General features: G+C 39.5%; 1 protein-coding gene across 1 annotated transcript in view; it reads left to right on the forward strand.

The window, feature by feature from the left end:
• Window positions 1–18,454, forward strand: part of PAPSS1 (3'-phosphoadenosine 5'-phosphosulfate synthase 1) — a 107,365-nt gene that overhangs the window by 26,201 nt on the left and 62,710 nt on the right. The window contains exons 3-5 of the mRNA XM_008576628.1: window positions 5,297–5,532; window positions 11,232–11,370; window positions 15,085–15,203. Coding sequence (XP_008574850.1) covers window positions 5,297–5,532; window positions 11,232–11,370; window positions 15,085–15,203 — 494 coding nt within the window. The remainder of the gene's footprint in view (window positions 1–5,296; window positions 5,533–11,231; window positions 11,371–15,084; window positions 15,204–18,454) is intronic.

Below are 18,454 nucleotides of genomic sequence, written 5' to 3' on the forward strand. Positions count from 1 at the left end.
CTACTCATGAGCTCTTTATTTGTGTCTTCTCAATTGTCCATATTTCCTTAAGTAGGTTTTTTTGCAAGATCGTCTTCGTTGGGTTCTGAATTCCCTGAGTTTTTATGTTTGAGAATGTCTTCCCATCTTTTATGACAAATTGGATGTATTTGGTTCATACTTTCTCTGTCATGGAATTTTTAAAACAGTACTTTCTTGTCTTCTGGCATTAAATGTTGTGAAGACGTGAGGCTAATCAGATTTTTTTCTTCTCTTTGGGAACTTTCGTTTTTTCATCTGGATGCCTGAAGAATTCTTTTTGTATATTTTCGTTTAGAAGTTTTGCCTTTCTAATTTGGCTCTTCTGCTATTGATCTTTGTGTATAGTGTGGGTGAATTCATTTTCTTTCTTTTTTTCCATGTGGATAGTCAGTTCTCCCAAGAACATATATTGATTAAGATGTCCTTTTTCTCTGATCTGCAGTGTCATCTCTGACATAAATCTGATCTGCACTCATGTGTGGATCTGGGCCCTCTCATCTCTTCCACTGCTGTTCTTGTCTATTCCTTTATTATTGCCACACTGTCTTAATTACTATATATTTTTATAAGTCTTGAAAGCCAGTAGAGTAAGTACTCTTATCTTGTTCTTCATTGGGAGTGTTGACTTTTTTTTTCATTATGACTTTTTTCCTCTCTGTGTTATTATATACATTTTGTGATCAGTTTAACCAATTCCCCAGAACCCTGTTGGGATTTAGTTGGAGATTGTGTTGTTTCTAAAGGTTAATTTTGGGGAAAATTGATCTTTAGAATATTGGGTACTCTTTTTCTTGAACATGGTATATTGAATTTATTTCACCAGTAATGTTGTTTATTGATACTATTTATCAGATTTTTTGGTACTTGGTCTGTTGTCTAGTATGTAGACAGTTTTTACCCCCCACCCAGCTTGGCCTGATGTGGGACAGGATGTCTAGAGCTGGATGGAGGTGGGTATTTCCCTTCCCTGAGGTCAGTTAGGCACTGATAAAACCCACCAGATTAGGCTCTGGCTAAATAGTTTCTCCTGAGGTCAGGATTTGTTAAGAATAGAGTGCTCTGGTATATTTCAGATTGGTTCCTTTTTCCCCACCCCTTGCTGGAAGAATGAGGGGATTTTCCCCCAATATTTACTGTGAGAACCTGGTTGAGCTCCTGCTGGAGATAAAACTTACAATATTGTGGGGACATCCCTTATGACTGGGCCCCCTGGAGTTTTTAACTCTAAGACTTGTCCACACTGGGCCTCCATCAATTTGTCAGTTAACGTTTTGGGTTTTCCCACCCAGCACTGGTTCCCGCAGTGGTGCCTGCTGGTGAGTCTCCGCTCTGGTAAGTCGTAACTCCCGATGTTCGCCTGTCTCGTGGGGGTAGCAGTTTCCCATGCCCTCCCTCTCCTAGGGATCCAAGAAGAGGTGTTGATTTTTCAGTCTGTTCAGCTTTTCTCTTGTCGTTAGGTCATAGTGGTGACTTTCAGGTTCCTTACATGCGGACCCAAAAACCTGTAATCAGTTTTCATAAATGTCTGTATGAAAAGAGTTAGTATTCCCTGATGTGTGCAGTATTCTGTATATTCATTAGGTCAAGCTTGTTAATTGTGTTGTCAAATCTTCTGTAGCTTTCATTCTTTTTTTTGATGATGTTGTTGGGAATGGAAGTCAAGGTTTTTTTCTTTTTTTTTTTTAAATTCAGTTTCTTAATCAGGATTTTTCCAAGGTATTTTTCCAAGGTTTTGAGTGACTTGTATGCCATTTTCCTGGACACGGTTCACCTTTTCTCAGATTTTATTTCAAATAGATTTTCTTGCTTTGTATTTTTATGTTGGTTGGTATATTAGTTTCCCAGGGCTGCTGTAAAAAATTAACTACAAACTCAGTGATTATAAGCAACAGAAATTTATTCTCTCACAATTCTGAAGTCTAGAAGTTTGAAATCAAGTTTTTGGCAGGGTTGGTTCCTTCTGTAGGCTCTGTGAGAGAATTTGCCTCATTTCTCTCTCCTAGCTTCTGGTAGTTGCTAGCAGTCCTTGGCGTGCCTTGGTTTATAGATGTATTACACTACTATCTGCTTTTGTCTTTACATGGCCTTCTTATAAGGACAACAGTCATTAGATTTAGGACCCCCCACTCTTATCTAGTATGACCTCCTCTTAATTTAACTTTGATTATATCTGCAAAGACTGTATTTTCAGATAAGGTCACATTCTTGAAGTTCCAAGTGGACATGAATATTTGGGAGATACTATTCAACCTAGTATAGTTGGTTTCTCTTCTTCAGGTATACCAGTTATCTTTATCTTAGTTTTGTATTGTCTATCTTGCATTATCTATTAATTTCCTTTAATTGCTTTAATTTCTTTGCCTTTTTGTCTGTGTTCAGTATAATCTCAGTGAAACTTTCTATGTCAGAAATTCAATTTTCGGGCCGACCCCATGGCTCACTCAGGAGAGTGCGGCGCTGGGAGCGCTGCAGCCACCGGTTCGGATCCTATATAGGGATGGCTAGTTTGCTCACTGGCTGAGCACAGTGCGGGCGACACCAAGCCAAGGGTTATGATCCCCTTACTGGTCACACACACACACAAAAAAAGAAATTCAATTTTCAAGTGTCTGTTTTTACAGTTTCAAATTAAATACATACATAAAATATACATAAATACACATGTATACATAAACAGACACTTTTATTATAATTTAGGTTGTCTTTGTTGTATAAAAAGATTAGATTTTAAGGTTTCAGTTTTTCTCCCCTTGATACATGGTGCTCAACTGGTAGTTAAAAACAACAACAATAATAAAAAACAGAACAACTCGTTCTCCCCAGCCACCATCTCTTTGTTCCAGTTACTGTTGCTGTGTAACAAATCACCCAAAACCTCTTGGGTGATTAACAGCTTTGATTTGCTTAACATTTTGAGTGTAAGGAATTCAAGAGAGCTTGGCTGGGCAAATTTTGCTTAAGTCTTGCTTGGCATAGTCCTGCTGGCTAGGGCTGGTGTCCACGATGACTTAGTTGATGCTGCTTGTCAACTGGGAGCTTAGCTATCTGAGACTGTGGACAGCAATGCCTACTAGTGATCTCTCTAGCAGGTGGTCTCAGGGTACTTAGTAGCTGAGTTGGCTTCTCCCAAATTAAGTGACCAAAGAGAAACTGCATAGCCCGTTGTGACACATCCTTGGAAGTCACACGTCATCATTTTGTTACATTCTTTTGGTGACAAGTGAGTCCGAAGGCCAGCCCATATTCAGGGGTGGGAGTTGGACTTTACTTGTTGATGTGACAGTGGCAACGTAGCATTTAGAAGAACTCATAGGATTACATATTCTGTTGAAGCCATCTTTGGAAAATACAATCTGCTATACTCATTAATATAAGTTTTTAAAATATAAAGCAACTAAAACTATATTGATCCTTTCAGTGGATCATTCTTTCTTTTACTTTTTTTTAATTAGCCTTCTATCCTGTCATGACATCTTTCAAGAGCATCGGTACATTAGACTTCAGTATTTTATCTCTTGCCTTATTATAATCACCTTGGTTATAAATTCTGTGATTACGTACTCATCACCACTGTAGCAAGTATTAGTGCATAAATATGCTCTTTCCTTCTCCTTCTTGTTTGGTGAATAAACACAACTGAAAGAGGAAGGTGAGTTGATGGTATTTTTTCAAGGTTAATTGTATTATAAATTGGACTCACAGATACTTTTATCGTGGTGGTCTGTAAGAGATGATGATCCTGGAATACAGAGATAACTTTGTAACATTTCACTTTGTCTTTTTTCTTCCCTTGTCAGAAATAATTTGGGCCTAAATTTTGTTTTAAAATTTGGCACGCAGCTTTAGAATAGTTGTAACAAAGGACAGGACAAATATGTACCTAACCATGTGAGTGAGAATAAATACAAACTGTGTTTTTCCCCTGTTTTTCTTACTCAGTCGGCAACATAGAGGACTGACTTCTGTGACTAAATATGTGGGGATTTCTCCCCACTAGCAAGCAAGTAATTCTCCAGCAGACACCAGTTGGGTGTCCTCTAATTCTGTTCAATTCTGACACTGTCTCCCTGGAAACAGAGTCAGATCCCACAAATGAACGGCCCAGTCCCCAAGACAGCCCCCCCCCACTTCAGATGCCAGTTGCAAGTCCAGGCTTCTGGAACTTCTGACTGACCAGCTATAAATTGGGGTTTCCAGATTCCTTGGGTTCGATTGGCTCACAGAACTCAGAGAAACATGTTTACTGGTTTAATATAAAGGATATTTTAAAGGATATAAAGAAGCATCCAGATGAAGAGATTCTTAGGATGAGGTCTGGAAGGGTCCTGAGTGCAGGAGCTTTCCTTCCTTTGGGGTAAAGGGAAACCACCCTCCCAGCAGTGGGTGAGTTCAGCTGTCCAGAAGCCCTCTGTACCCCATTCTCTTGGATCTTTTATGGAGACATCATTGAAGAGACATGATTGAAACATTGACAACTGTGTACAAATGTGATTAGACAAAAAGGGTATGATCTAACACTAACAGAATGGTAAGATCTAAACCAGCAAGGCCTGTTTGTTTGGGTTCTTCTTGGCCTCTCCTTGAAGCATTCTGTCCTCTTGGGCATGGATCAGGCCACTTTCTGGAATGTGAGTCTTACGACCTTCAATTAGACAAGGTAGGTCAGAGAATTTCTTTATGGCTGCTCTAAGAAAGATTTGGTCTTTGTGGCTGGGTTCAGGGCTTGTTTCTATAACCTACCTTGGGGAAGAAGGATTCTAGTTTCTATGGCTTGCCTCAAGGAGAAGGAGCAGGTAAAAGGAGAGCAGGAGAAGGCCAGAGGAAAAGACTTGGTTTTCTGAGGCCTGAAGTGCCATAACAAAAGAACAAGGGTTATTAGAGTTATGAGCCAGCAACTGTGCATGTAGGAAACCTGTGTGTGTGTGTGTGTGTGTGTGTGTGTGTGTGTGTGTGTGTGTATGTATATATATGTATCTCACAGTATCATGCCATGTCTAATACTAAAATTGGTTAAGCCCTTTTGGAGCTTATTGGTGATTTCTAGTATACCTTTGGGCATAGATGTAAGTTGTTAAAAACATAAATGCTTATTACGTTTGAAATATAGATGTTTGTCTAGGTAAGAGGTAAATCTTTTAGAGAGATATTGGATAAGAATGTTACTGAGAGACTGCAATGAATACTGAATGTAATTAGGTTGTGATTAAAATTCTTTATTACTAAGTGGTTATCCTTCTAACTTTACATATGGGATATGTTTGGACTCTAATTTTAGGCTTGTCCGGAGCCGGGAAGACGACAGTGAGCATGGCTTTGGAGGAGTACTTGGTTTGCCATGGCATTCCATGCTACACCTTGGATGGTGACAACATTCGTCAAGGTCTCAATAAAAATCTTGGCTTTAGTCCTGAAGACAGAGAAGAGAACGTTCGACGCATTGCAGAAGTTGCTAAGCTGTTTGCAGATGCTGGCTTAGTGTGCATCACAAGTTTCATATCACCTTATACTCAGGTAGGTGGCTTCTTTGTACCTTTGCTTTTCTAATTACATTCATTAAGAATATGGTATCAGGTAAGGCACATAATTTAAACACTGACATGTGCTTTGAGGCTAAATCTGAAGTAAAATAATTAACCTAAGACATTTCTGTGCTGTGACTTTCTGAGTAAATCCAGTTTTGATAAAACCTGCTATTAAAAATCCCCAAAGTATAACCAAAGTTGTTGTACTCAAGCCCATGGCCAAATTATTTCAAGCTTGACTTTTCAACTCAGTAAACCTGTAGTGGATGTTTGACAGGTGTCAGATACCAGGGAAAAGCTAAGTGTCTTAACATGTGTCCTGTCATGGCTTCTTTGCTTACAGTTCTTTGGTCTCAGCTTTCCTCACACTCTTCCTCTTATTTCAGAGACTGTAGCAATACCAAATCACTTTTTGTACTTCTCCGAAAAGATTGTGTTGTTTCTCACTTCAGGATTTTTGTTTTCCCCTGCCTGGAAGGTACTCTTTTCCTTCCGTCTCTCTCTTCGCAGCCTCTGTTGACTTCTGTTCATACTTTGAGACTCAGGTTAGGGATCTCCTCTTCTGAGTCCTTTTCTTCCTGCCTCAGGCTTTGTTGGTTACCTGCCTTTCATGCTCTCGTGATTGTTGCTTAACACATGGTTTGATAAAAAACCAGTTCATTGGTTGTTGGTGCTAAGAGTAGCAGTAGTGATGATAATATTTTTAATAACAGCTAACATTTATTGAACACTTATTATGTATTGGTAATTGTTTTAAAGTGCTTTTATGTGAATTAACTGATGTAGTTCTCATCTCCTAGTGAGAAAGGTAGACATGAGGAAACAAACGATGTACATTGTGGAAGGTCACACACTGTACAGGTAGAGCAAGGATTTGTCCTAGACAGTATGTCTCCAGGACCCACGCTCTTGTTTATCACCTACACTGCCTTCACATGCCACTGGCTTTTTGAGGACTGGGACTGTGTCTTATTTGTCTTTGTAATCTTGATTCCAGTCCCAGCCGCTGGGACATAGTAAGTGCTTACAGTTTGTTGAATGATAGTGTATCCCCTTAGAAAGCCCTGATATCAGAGAAGCAGCGAGTTAGTATAGTGGTTAAGGGCTGGGGCTTTGAAGTTGAGCGCAAATGGGCTGAAATCTCAGCTCTGTCAGTTATTGCTGTCATGGCCTTGGCCAGTTCACTTAACCTTCGTAAGCTCAGGTGAGGCTACCTTGTAGGGTTGCTCTGAGGATTAGGTAAGTCGTACTCTCAGAGCCCTTGGCACAGTGCCTGGAATGTAATAAGTATTCAGCGAATGTAATCATAGCATAATTCTGATACTATATCGTAAGCAAATTTTGATGGTTACTTAGACTTATTTTTAAACAAAGTATGACTTGTAAGGGTTATAGATAAGTGTCAGATTTAGAGTTAACCATGCAGGTTCACTTAACTGAACTGTGGCAGGAGTCCTAAAAGGTTCTGTGAGGACTTTACTTTTTATTTTCCTGAAACCGTGGGATCAATGTCAATACTTCAGTTTAAAGTGTGTTGATAATGAAGTGGTAGGCAGAATGAGAGTTATTCAGAGTTCTTGAATCCTTGGATATAAGCACTTTTCATAGAAATATAACAGCAGTGATGTTCTTATATCTTTCGGGAATCTTTGCAACTTTTAGGAAAGGGGAAAGTCAGTAACACCTGATTTGGAGAGCTACCAGCTGAGGCTTGGGTATGTAAAAGTATGTGCCAATCTTCTTTCTTGTCCCCTGGCTTCCACAGTGTGGAGCAAACTCTTAGTTGACTTCATCTGTAAAATCATTAATAATGACGTTTAGACTGTGTTTAGAGCATGTCAGAATCCTTAATAATATTTGGACTGAACCATGTAATGCAGAATATGTGTATTTTTCTATCCAGTCATGATTATATTTGTTTATTCATTCATTGAAGAGATGTTTATTGGGTACCTCTGTGTCAACCAGTGAACTGGGCATCTCCTAAAAGCAAACCTGATAGTTCCTATCCTTAAGGAGTTTGTAGTCTTGTGGGAACATAGAGATGTGAGCAGTTACAATATCTTGAGGCAAGGAAACAATTAGGTAAATATATATAAAAGGTGCTGTGGAAGAGTACAGGGGAGGTGCTCCTTGAAATGAGTCATGAAGGATGAATCAGAGTATACCAGTTAGACCAGAGGGAGAAACCTGTTTCAGACAGAGGAGACAGTGTGGTATTTGCAATGGTAATGTGAGAGTTTGGTTTTTTGGGAAACTGGGTAGGTTGGTGTGACTGCTATGCAGGATGATTGTGAGGAGAGATGAAGCCAGAGCGATTTGTAGAGGCCAGATGAGGATATCTGGACTAGTCAGGACTTTGCCCCACAAGGAGTTAATAGTTTGAGATTGTAATAGGGAATGATGTCATTGGGTTTGCATCTGAGTGAGGTCACCCTTGGAGCCTGGAATGACTGGTTTGGAGGTAGTAGAATAGTTGGAAAGCTATTGCAGTAGTGCCGGCTTTGTCAGGGAAAAGGATGTGAATTCAAGCAGCAGCAATGGGAACAGAAAAAATGGGACATATGTGGGGGCTCTTGAACCTGTAGCATCGGTAGGACTTGGTGCCTGGTTTATTGCTGACTTTGGTAGGGTGGGAGGGGGTGGAATGAAATATGGTGCTTTCTGAATTGAGAGTGGTATGATGGAGTTAGAAAATATAGGGTAGGAAGGGAGGTGTATTAGTCCGTTTCCATTGCTTATAACAAAATACTTGGAACTGGGTAATTTATAAAGAAAATGAAATTTATTGCTTACAGTTTCTGAGACTGGTAAGTCCAAAGTCCATCTGGTGGTGGCGACAGTGACCCAGGGGCCTCACATTGCAAGATGGTGGAAGCAGAGAGAGCAGAGAGAGAGACAGACTCTCTTCTTTTAAAGCCCTCAGAACCACGCTCCTGATCACCATTTTTAATCCATTCACTATTGCTTGGTCCTACAATCCAATCACCTATTCAGAGCTCCACCTTTCAATTACCATACTAGGATTTTCCACCCTCTTAAGTCACAGTGTGGACCAAGTTTCCAATACATAAAACTTGGGGGACACAATTCAAGCTTCAGGGGAGTCCTGAGGGAATATAATTCAGTCTTCTACAGGAGGATTTGATTATTTCATTTTAGGTAGTCAAGTTTGAAGTGGTAGTGGAGTGTCTAAGTGTAGATGACCACTGGGCCATTGGAAAATTGGTTCCAAAGCTCAGGAAAATTGTGTAGGGTTGAGGTCTAGATTTAGGAATCATTAACTTTATTATTTGAAACCTAGATGAGGTTGAGAATATACAGGAGAGTATATAGAATAAGAAGGGAGCCACAGATGGAAACTTGGGAATACCTTCATTTAAGAGGGCAATTAGAAGAGTAAGAAGATCACAACTTAATCACTGTGCCAGACACTAAAGTCATGAAGCTAATGAGATAATTTCAATATATTGGAATAGATCTATGTCAGAGGTATATATTGGGTACTTTCAGAAACCAGAGGAAGCAAAGGCCCTCAGTCATCTTGGGTGTGCATGGCAGGCTTCCTGGAGGAGGAAGTACCACGGAGCTGTGCTGTGAGGAAGCACATTGCTGTCTCCAGGAGAGAGGGGTGGAGTATTTCTGGCAGGCGGGATGGCAAAGGCATAAAGCCAAACAGCCTGATAGACCAGGCAGGTAATTATTATAGAGCGTCAAGTGCAAGCTTGAGAGTGGTGGGCAGGATGGGCTGATGCCTCACACTAAGCTTTAGTTTTATCTGTGGTGATGGATCTCTGAAGAGTTTAGTAAGATCCTCTCTCATCCTGGGGATGGTGTGGAGTAGGCTTTGAGCAGATGCAAGCTAGAAGCCAGAAGCCTGTTGAAATTGTCCAACAAGAGAAACAAGGTTGAACTAGGGAGTAGGGAAGGAGAGCAAACTGGGTTGGTCTAATATTTCACTGTAAAATCTGAAGGACTTTGTGGCCAAATGAATGTGGTGGGAAAGGGAAGGAACCAGAACAACTTTTAGGCCTGTGGATGAATAGTGTTGTAATTTCACAATTTGAACAGTATAAGAGGGGAATGAAAGCTTGGAAGAAAAGGGAATGGATTCAGTTTTGGACATGCTAAGTTTTCAGCACCTGTGAAATATTTAGGTAAGTATATGAGGGTTCTTCCAAAAGTTCGTGGAAGGATTTGCATTTTAATTAAATTTTTTTGCAGACTTTTTGAAGTACCCTCGTATTTAGGAAGAAGTTGGAAATGTGTGTTTAATTTCAGGAGAGAGGTCAGGGCATAAGCTTAAGTGTTGATGTACACATTGTAGTTTACACAATGAAGGCAGTTTGAGAAAAGTGCTCAAGGCCTGTGGAAAGTGGTCAGTGGGGCTCTGGATGGAGTGTGCGCAACACTGGTGTTTAAGGGATGGGTGGGGTAGGAGGGGCTCAGGTGGAGTCTGCTTAGCAGTGATGGGGAGTGGCACGGTAGGTAGCCAGAGGTGTAGTGGTGTGAAATGCAGCAGAGTCTTGATGTTTTAAACACCGAGAAGTACCTATAGTTAAAGGAAGGTTTTTGTATGATTTGTTAGTTCATTTGTTTTTAATGAATGAGAGTAACTTGTACTTGTTTGTTGACAGTTTGAAAGCCAGTAGAGAAGGGGGAAGGCTGCAGATTTCAGATGAAGTAGGGAGAATGGGTCGAACAAGGTCCTGGAGGAGGAATGAAAGGGAAGGGGATTTAAAATGTGTGAAGGGAGGAGTGGCAGGGAGAAAAAGATTGTTAGGATGTAGATGCACTTGCATGGCAGAGAGGAGATTGAGAGCTTCATGCCTGGGGATTTTCTTTCTGAAATAGGAAGTATGGTTAGCTGGTCAGAGTGGAAGTTGGCATGGTTTGTCAGAGGGGTCATGTGGAAGGTGGTAAGTGCTAAGTGACCTGTGTGGGGAGAGAGTGGTAGAAGTTGCAGGGGCCAGTTGTGAAGACATTGGCACTGTGCTTTGGCACATAGAGTATGAATGTGCAGCTTGCACTCGAGGGCAGCAAGATGAGTGGCATCCTTAGGGGGAGCATTGGGTTTTAGTTAAGACCAGAAATAAGAAGAGGTTGCCTTAAAAAGGAGACAGTGTTACAGAGGACAGGTAACTACCCTGGAGAGAGTTTTGACTGAGCAAGGAAGGTGGTTAGAAGGGAGGTGGGGGTGAGGAGCTATGCAGAAATGTTAAGTTTTGGGAATGCTACAGAGAAGTGGCTACAGGGGCTTGCATTTGGCTAGGGAATAAAGTAGCCTCAGGGTTCTGAGTGGACCTCTTTTGTGAAGTTGCTTTCATGCCAGCTCTGGCTGAGGTTGAAGGTGATTTATTAGAGAGGCCTGATGACACCTGCATTTGAACGGGGCTTTGGTTCAGGTTTCGCATAGAATTTAGCTGAAAGCTTTTAAGGTGCATTCATTGTTTCCCCAATATGCTGGGTTTATAGGACAGTATGCCTTTTAAAATTGTTAGGAGGAATGGGTGTTAACCCAGTAATTTCTTGGATTTATTTTTTTCAATATATATAAATTAAATTTTGTCTAATATATTTCCCACTAACTTGGGTGAAAAATACTTTTTACCCGTCCTTGATATTAATGTAGTATCTCTGATTCGTGTGATCATTTTTATTATTGCTGCTTGTGTCTTTTTTTTTAAGGATCGCAACAATGCAAGGCGAATTCATGAGGGTGCAAGTTTACCTTTTTTCGAAGTATTTGTTGATGCTCCTCTGCATGTTTGTGAACAGAGGGATGTCAAGGGACTCTACAAAAAAGCACGGGCAGGAGAAATTAAAGGTCAGTAATATTTTCTTCCCAGTTTCTCTTTGCTTAGATAGTTTATCTTCCCATATCTGGGACTGGTAAACTTTTCCCAGAGATTGGGAGCTTGGAGCTCCTTGAGAAGAGAAAGTGGGTCTTATTACACTGTTCTGTCAGGCTTAGCAGCAGCACCTGGCACTATGCAATAAATGAATATTGTTGATCATGTTGGGGTCCTACTCACGAGGCAGAGTTAGGACTTCAGGGGTTGGTGAAAACCTGCTTGAAATAGTTGGTTGCCTAGCATTAGGTTGGATATCAGTTGCCAGCTGCTACCACTTCTACTCTCTTTGTTCCATTGAAAATTTAGGAAATCCCATAGCTATTGGGAACAATGTGTGGATAATAAACATCTTGATGGCAAGGATAGTGTCTTGTTCTTACTTATGTCATAGTGCTTGGAGTGGTCCCTTATTCATTTCATGTATGATTCTTGAATTCCATTGAATTAACATATCACTGATTCCATCAAAATATATCCACCCTGCTTTTTAGGTTGTATGGTCTACTCCCAGAGTGTCAGCACTGATGAACTTTAAGACATTGAAGGAGAAATTTAGAACTCATCTCTGCTGTGGCTTTTGATACCAATTATATTACTTATCTTGTAGATATCCTTTGACATTTGTCCTGTTCTATTACTGTTAACAGAAACAGAGGACGTGCTGGCATTAAAAAAAAATTACAGATTACTCAGCATTTGTTTAGGGATCAGTGATTCACGCAGGTATCTTTTGTTTGCCTTCCTAATTGAGAGTGTGACAGCCTGGGACTGTCACGGGAGCTCCCAGGAGCTCTGTGAATTATAGATTTAGGCATTCAGTTTCTGGCCCTGAAAAGGAAAAGGTAAACTAGGAAGGAATATGCTTGTTGTGGGCTCTTCTGTATTTGGACCTGGGAACGCTTTAGCAGCTGGGGCAAGTTCTGCTTGCCATGGTGCCGTCTAGTTTTGTGGGCAAGGCACAGCTCCTTGATGAGGGCTACTGCCCATCACCCCTTTCACCCCTTAAGCTGGCACTTTCTTGACTCAGAAAGTACAGGTTGCCTGATTGGAATAATTTATGAACATTGGAGGAAACCAGTTTGGCCTTTTAACTCCTGTATCATTCTCTGTTGATGGACAGTTCTCACTTCAGTTTTTTGTGTAGAAATTTGACACAGAAAAGCAAAATGGTATGTCCAGGAACCTAAAGTCTAAACCTATTACTTATTCTAATTGTGGTTGGTTTTGTTTTTGCGAGGATGAATTGGTGAGGGAAGTAGATTTGTCTGCCCTGCTGGAGTAAGCTACTTCTGAGCAGGGACAACATCTTGGGTATTTTTGTATCTTTACAATTTAGCACAGTGCATGGCCCAAAGCATAATACCTAGAGAAGGTGAAGTGGCAATGGGATGTTCAACATGAATTTGTCAATGCTTTCTTTTTGCAAGGTTATATATTTGGTATATATTCAGAGCTGGGAATACAAATATGAATGCTTTCTTTTTGCCAGGTATATATTTGGTGCTGGGAATAAGACCGCATCCAAAATGCCCGAGTCACTTAGTTTGCACTCTATTACTGGGAGTGGTCCACTTTCTTGTTTACTTTCCTAAGTGTTGGCTAAATTCCTCAGTAGACATTGATAAAATATTCCTTAGGTTAGTGTGTCTGTGTCTGTGTGTATACACACATTGATTTATTTTAGGTTTGTCATGATGCTAGCAATACTGATTGAGGAGTTATTTTTTAAAAAAATCAGTTGTAGTCAGAATGGTGTTTAGCAAGTTCCCTATCAGTGCTGTTTCAGAGCTGTGATGATAAACATTCCAGGACAGACAAGATTGCATACTTTCAGGGGACCTCAGGCTTTTATAGATCTTTATATAATATTTACTAGACAGGACATATACCCTTGAGTCAGGCATTCTGATATCTAGATTATTTTCATAATTACTACTCAAGTAGTCATTTATTTTCGACTTAAATATAAATGTTTTTCTTATAGTGTACGTTTATTGTAATCATTTATGGGATAAATTAGAATGCCTGGGCTTCCAAAACGTTAAGCCAAGTCTTCTAATTCAGTGGTTCTTAAGCTTTGCTGCACATTAGCATTACCTTGGGAACTTTTACAAATCTAGTGCCAGGGTTGTACCCCAGACCATTGAAATCAGAATCTTATGAGGGTGGGATGTGGCAATTCCAGTATATAGTCACACTTTAGAATGTGTGTTTAGAACTTAGTGTTCTAACCAGAATTATTTTTTTTTTTCCCCAGCTATTTTATTGTGACCCACCACTAAATACTGTTGGGAATATTGGTAATGCAGAAATTTCTTCTTGGGTTCAGGACTTCAGGTGATGCTTAGAAATGTGAAGTAGAAAAAAAAAATGAAATAAGTGGCTGTAGGCTTATATAGATTTTAGAACTCTTTTGCTAACTGTACTTAGTAGTAATGATTTTATATTTTGCTTAAGCTAAGAGTAGTTAATTTGTATTGCTGCAATGCTTGTTATCTGATGGCAGATGAAGAAGCCTGCAGAGCTTCAGTTTGGCCATGGATAATCCTTGTGAATGTAAAGGACAGATGGGCTTAGTGTCAGTTTTTGCGTTGAGAGGGGAAAAAAAACTTTTATCAAATCTGTTTGTTCCCAGGGCTTAGGTACTATGGTCTACATGAGGGTACTTCAAAAAGTTAGTAGAAAGATTCCCATTATCTTTTACTTGTATTTTTCCACAAACTTTTTGGAGTACTCTAATATTCCCGTGGAGAAATTGAGATGGTCTGGAACACCTGGTGTTAATTCCGTTTTTCTTCATAGGCAGTTTAGGCATTTCATTAAGAAAAAAAGAAAGAAAGAAGGTGTCAGAAGAAACACAGTAGTACCTCATTATTTGTGGATTCCATATTTTTGAATTCACCTACTTAATAAAATTTATTTGTGACCGCCAAATCAATACTCCTGGCCCTTTCACGGTCATTTGCATACACAAGCAGAGGTGTGGAAAATGAGTCACCAGACACACGCCTGTTCCCAGCTGACGGCAACAAGGGGAAACTTGGCCTACTTGTTTCAATTTATACTGTAAATACCTGTCCTTTTTGCAGCCTGTTTAGTGTCATGGTTTTTGCACTTTTATGCTTTTTTGGATGATTTTGCTGTTTAAAATGGACTCCAGTGGTGATAATGCTCTCTGGCATTTCTAAGCACAAGAAGGCTGTGATGTGCCTTATAAGGAAAGTACACATGTTAGATAAGCTTCATACAGGCATGAGTTATAGTGCTGCTGGCTATGAGTTCAATATTAATCAACAATATAGGTTAAATATGGTATCTTTAAACAGAAGCACACATAAAACAAAGTGGAAGAGTTGATCGGTTGACAAAAATATTGTGACCAGGGGCTGGCAGCAATTTAACCTATCTCATCTAGGAGCAGTTATTTAGTATTTGCTGATTAAGTATTTGTGGCAACTTTATGGAACATAGCTACTATGAATAACAAGAATTGACTGTACATGTTTAAAGAAAAGACAAAAGTTTAATTAGAAATCTCCCAAGAAAGAGGTTTCAATACCGTAGCCCTGTAGCTTAGAGAGGACAGCACACATATTAACTTTCACGTAACAGAGACTTGCACTGGAGAAACAAACCTGTTTTAATTTTAGTTTCCATTCTTCTCTGTTATCTGGTATCTTTTACAGGTTTCACTGGGATTGATTCTGAATATGAAAAACCAGAGGCCCCTGAATTAGTGCTGAAAACAGACTCCTGTGATGTAAATGACTGTGTCCAACAAGTTGTGGAACTTCTACAGGAACGGGTAAGGGAAAGTGAAAGAAAGACTCATCAGGGAAAAATTGTGTCATCTCATAACCTCAAAAATACTGAATAGTGGCGTTAATATTGAGTAACATTTGTATTTTAAGTTCTATATAGTGTTAACAGTTTTCTGTGTGTATGTATCACTGTGCTAGGTGTTGTGGGGAATGCTGTAAATGTACAGTTATGAAATATCCCAGTCAACGTAAACTTCAAGAGGTTTGGGAGTCAAATAATCATTTATGTTACCAGTAATTTTACCACACAAATACCTAATAGAGAAAATCCAGGGTGATTATTCAATCCTATAACTTGGCATTATTTTACATATTTCAGGTTGAGGTTCACAATGTAGTTAACTTTTTCTAGACATTAAGAGAGTGTCCACATTTTCCCTGTGACAACATGATATCCGTATGCTTGTATTTTTAGAAAGGAATCCTATGGAAGGTAGGATTCCAGGACATAAGGACCTCTCTCTGGTTCCTGGGCCTATGGAAGCATAAAGAGGCTTGAGGTTATTCAGAGTGCTCCGGCCTGCTAACAGGTGCATGGTTTCCTCAGACTTCAGTCAGTTTATAGAAGTTATTTTTCTTTCCTTTCTCCTTTCTCTGCACCACTTCCTCCCCTCTTCCCTCACACCACTGGAGGATCACGTAGTTGGAGAAGGTCTGGCCTTTGTGCAGGTGATGGTCCTTGGGCCGGTAGTTACCCTGTCCCCTTGTCATTATCTTTCTGCCATCTGTCCTTACTGAGGGTTATGAACTTGAACCCCCTCTTGATCTACAAAATCCAATTACCGTAAACCTCTTTCATCTAGTGTCTCTTACTGGGGATATATTAGAAATACAACTTTTTAAAATGTTTCCTTTGTCTGAATATATTATACATGTTTAATCTTTGAAACTTTTTATAAAGTATCTACTGGGTAGTTAATCTGGGACCTTTCTTCCTGTTTTATTTCAAACATTTTAGCCTAATAAATAGAAATAATATGATTTGATGAGTGCACCACTGTGATGTTTTTCTTTGTATATATATATATTCATGTGTTATCATTATCTGCACGGCAATGAGATATTATCCCAGGAGGTTTTATGCTTCGTCTTTCTGCTCTCTAGGTTTCTCGTTAACTAACTTTTGAGCCCTTGCTCTAGTCCTATTGCTCTTTCTGGTTTCCCTCTCATATCACCTGAGCTGCCCCAGTGTTCATTCCTTCATCATTCATCATCAACCACACATCAATTAAAAGCCTACTACAGTAGTTAGTCACAGTCCTAGGCACTAGCAAGGCAAAGATTAATCAGCCATGTCTCCATCCCCGAGGGACTTCCATTGTAGGTGATAGAAACAGAAACAAGAGTGTATAACTCCTGGGAAGTGTATTAAAAACTGTGATTTTGGTGTGTTCATGACATACTGGTAGGCTCAGAGGAATGAGTTTGGAAAGGTTTCATATCAGATCTTTCTCATTTGTTTGTTCATTTTTAAAATATATTTTTGCTGGGCCTAGAATTGTGGTTTGACAGATTTTTTTTTTCCTTTGGTGCTTTGAAGATGTTGCTGCATGGTTCTTTTGTTTGTATTATGTCTGATGAGAAATCTAGTGTAATTCTTTTCTTTATTTCTCTCTTTGTAATTTTTTTTTCCTATCTGAATTCAAGATTTTCTCTTAATTTGTTTTTTTTTTAAAGCCATTTTAGTATGATGAGTCTAAGTCTTTTAGTATGTTTGGGTCTTTTTTCTTCCCATTTAGAGTTCTCTGACCTTGGATTTGTGGTTTGTTTTTTTACTAGTTTTTAAAAACTTTTGGCTGTTGTCTCCTTAGATTTTTTTCTTTTGCTCTATTCTTTTTTTCTGGGATTCCAGTTATGCATATCTTAAACAATATAATATTGTTCCATAGTTTTCATATACTGTCTTTTCACTCTTTTACTGTTTATATTTTAGCTTTGATAATTTCTATTCACTTATTTTTAACTATGGATTCCTCAGCTGTATCCACTTAAACTCTGAGTCTCATTAAAAACAATTCCATTATAATTTGTTTTTTTTTAAATAATGTACATCTCTCTGTTAAAATTCTCCATCTGTTCATGCATGTTGTTCAGTTTTCTACAACTTCCTTTACATATTAATCATAGTTATTTTAAAGTCCTGCCTGATAGTTTGAACATCTGGGTCATTTCCACATCTAGTTTTGTTGATTGTATTATCTTGACATTGGGTAGTTTTTCTTGCTTTTTTGGTGTACCTTGTAATTTTTATTGAATGCTGGACATTGTGTCTGTAAGAACAGTAGAGATTGAGGTAAATAGTGTTTATACCATGGGCATATCTCTTTGTCTGTCATGCTGTTAGTATAGTAGGCTAACATAGTCAGTAGCTCAACTGGATTTGGATTTCCTTATTCTGTAATTATTCTTAATGCACCACAGGATTCAAATTTCTCCAATGATTAACTATTCTACTTTGTGCTTAGTGTAAGGCCTGTGTTCCTGCTCCACCCTCAGCTTTCACCATTCCTTGCATGCCTCTCTCCATGCTTTTACTCCTCTCTCAGCAGGAAATTGCTGTTGCTTAGTGCTAAGCTCATAATAGGAAGAGTGGTGGTGATTCTCTATTTTCCTGGTCCAGTTTCAGTCTTAGGCAGGACCTATGTTCTTGAGTCTTGAGGTGGGTTTTTCTCAGTGTTCTTTCTTTCCCTGTCATGGCAGCTAACCTCTGCTTTGAAACTGGAAGGTATGGAGGGTAAGTTTTCTGGTCCTCACATGCATTAGCATGTTTTGTATCTGTACCTAGTTTGTGTCACTGCAGTGCAGGAGGGTTTCCTCTACCTTCTTCCCTTAGGCAGACCATATCTGCTTCTTCTTCTCCTCCAGAAACAGGGGACCTTGGTAAGTTTTCCAGTCATTGTCCATCACCTGAAGGCTTTTGCAGACATGAGAGAAGGTCTGGGTAGTGGGCAGAGTTTTGTGCCTGTGCACCTCTGAGGAGGACTCTCTTTTTAGTCCTCAAACCTGCTCCTGATCTTTGTTCTGAGCACCTGCTGTAGATCTGCTTGTGAGTGAATGCAGAGCCCCTCGTGTCTGAGGCCCCCAGTTTTACTAACCTGCCATACTAGTTCACACTCAGCCTTTAAAATTTTAAAAAACATTTTAGCTTTCTTCTTCTTACCTGCCTTTACTGCAGCCACAACTTCCTCCACATTCTGCTAAAGGGAAACAGTTGATGTGTCTCATCTTTTCTTGG

The sequence above is a fragment of the Galeopterus variegatus genome, unplaced genomic scaffold (assembly GCF_000696425.1).
Source record: "Galeopterus variegatus unplaced genomic scaffold, G_variegatus-3.0.2 Scaffold1377, whole genome shotgun sequence".
Classification (NCBI taxonomy): Eukaryota; Metazoa; Chordata; class Mammalia; order Dermoptera; family Cynocephalidae; genus Galeopterus; species Galeopterus variegatus.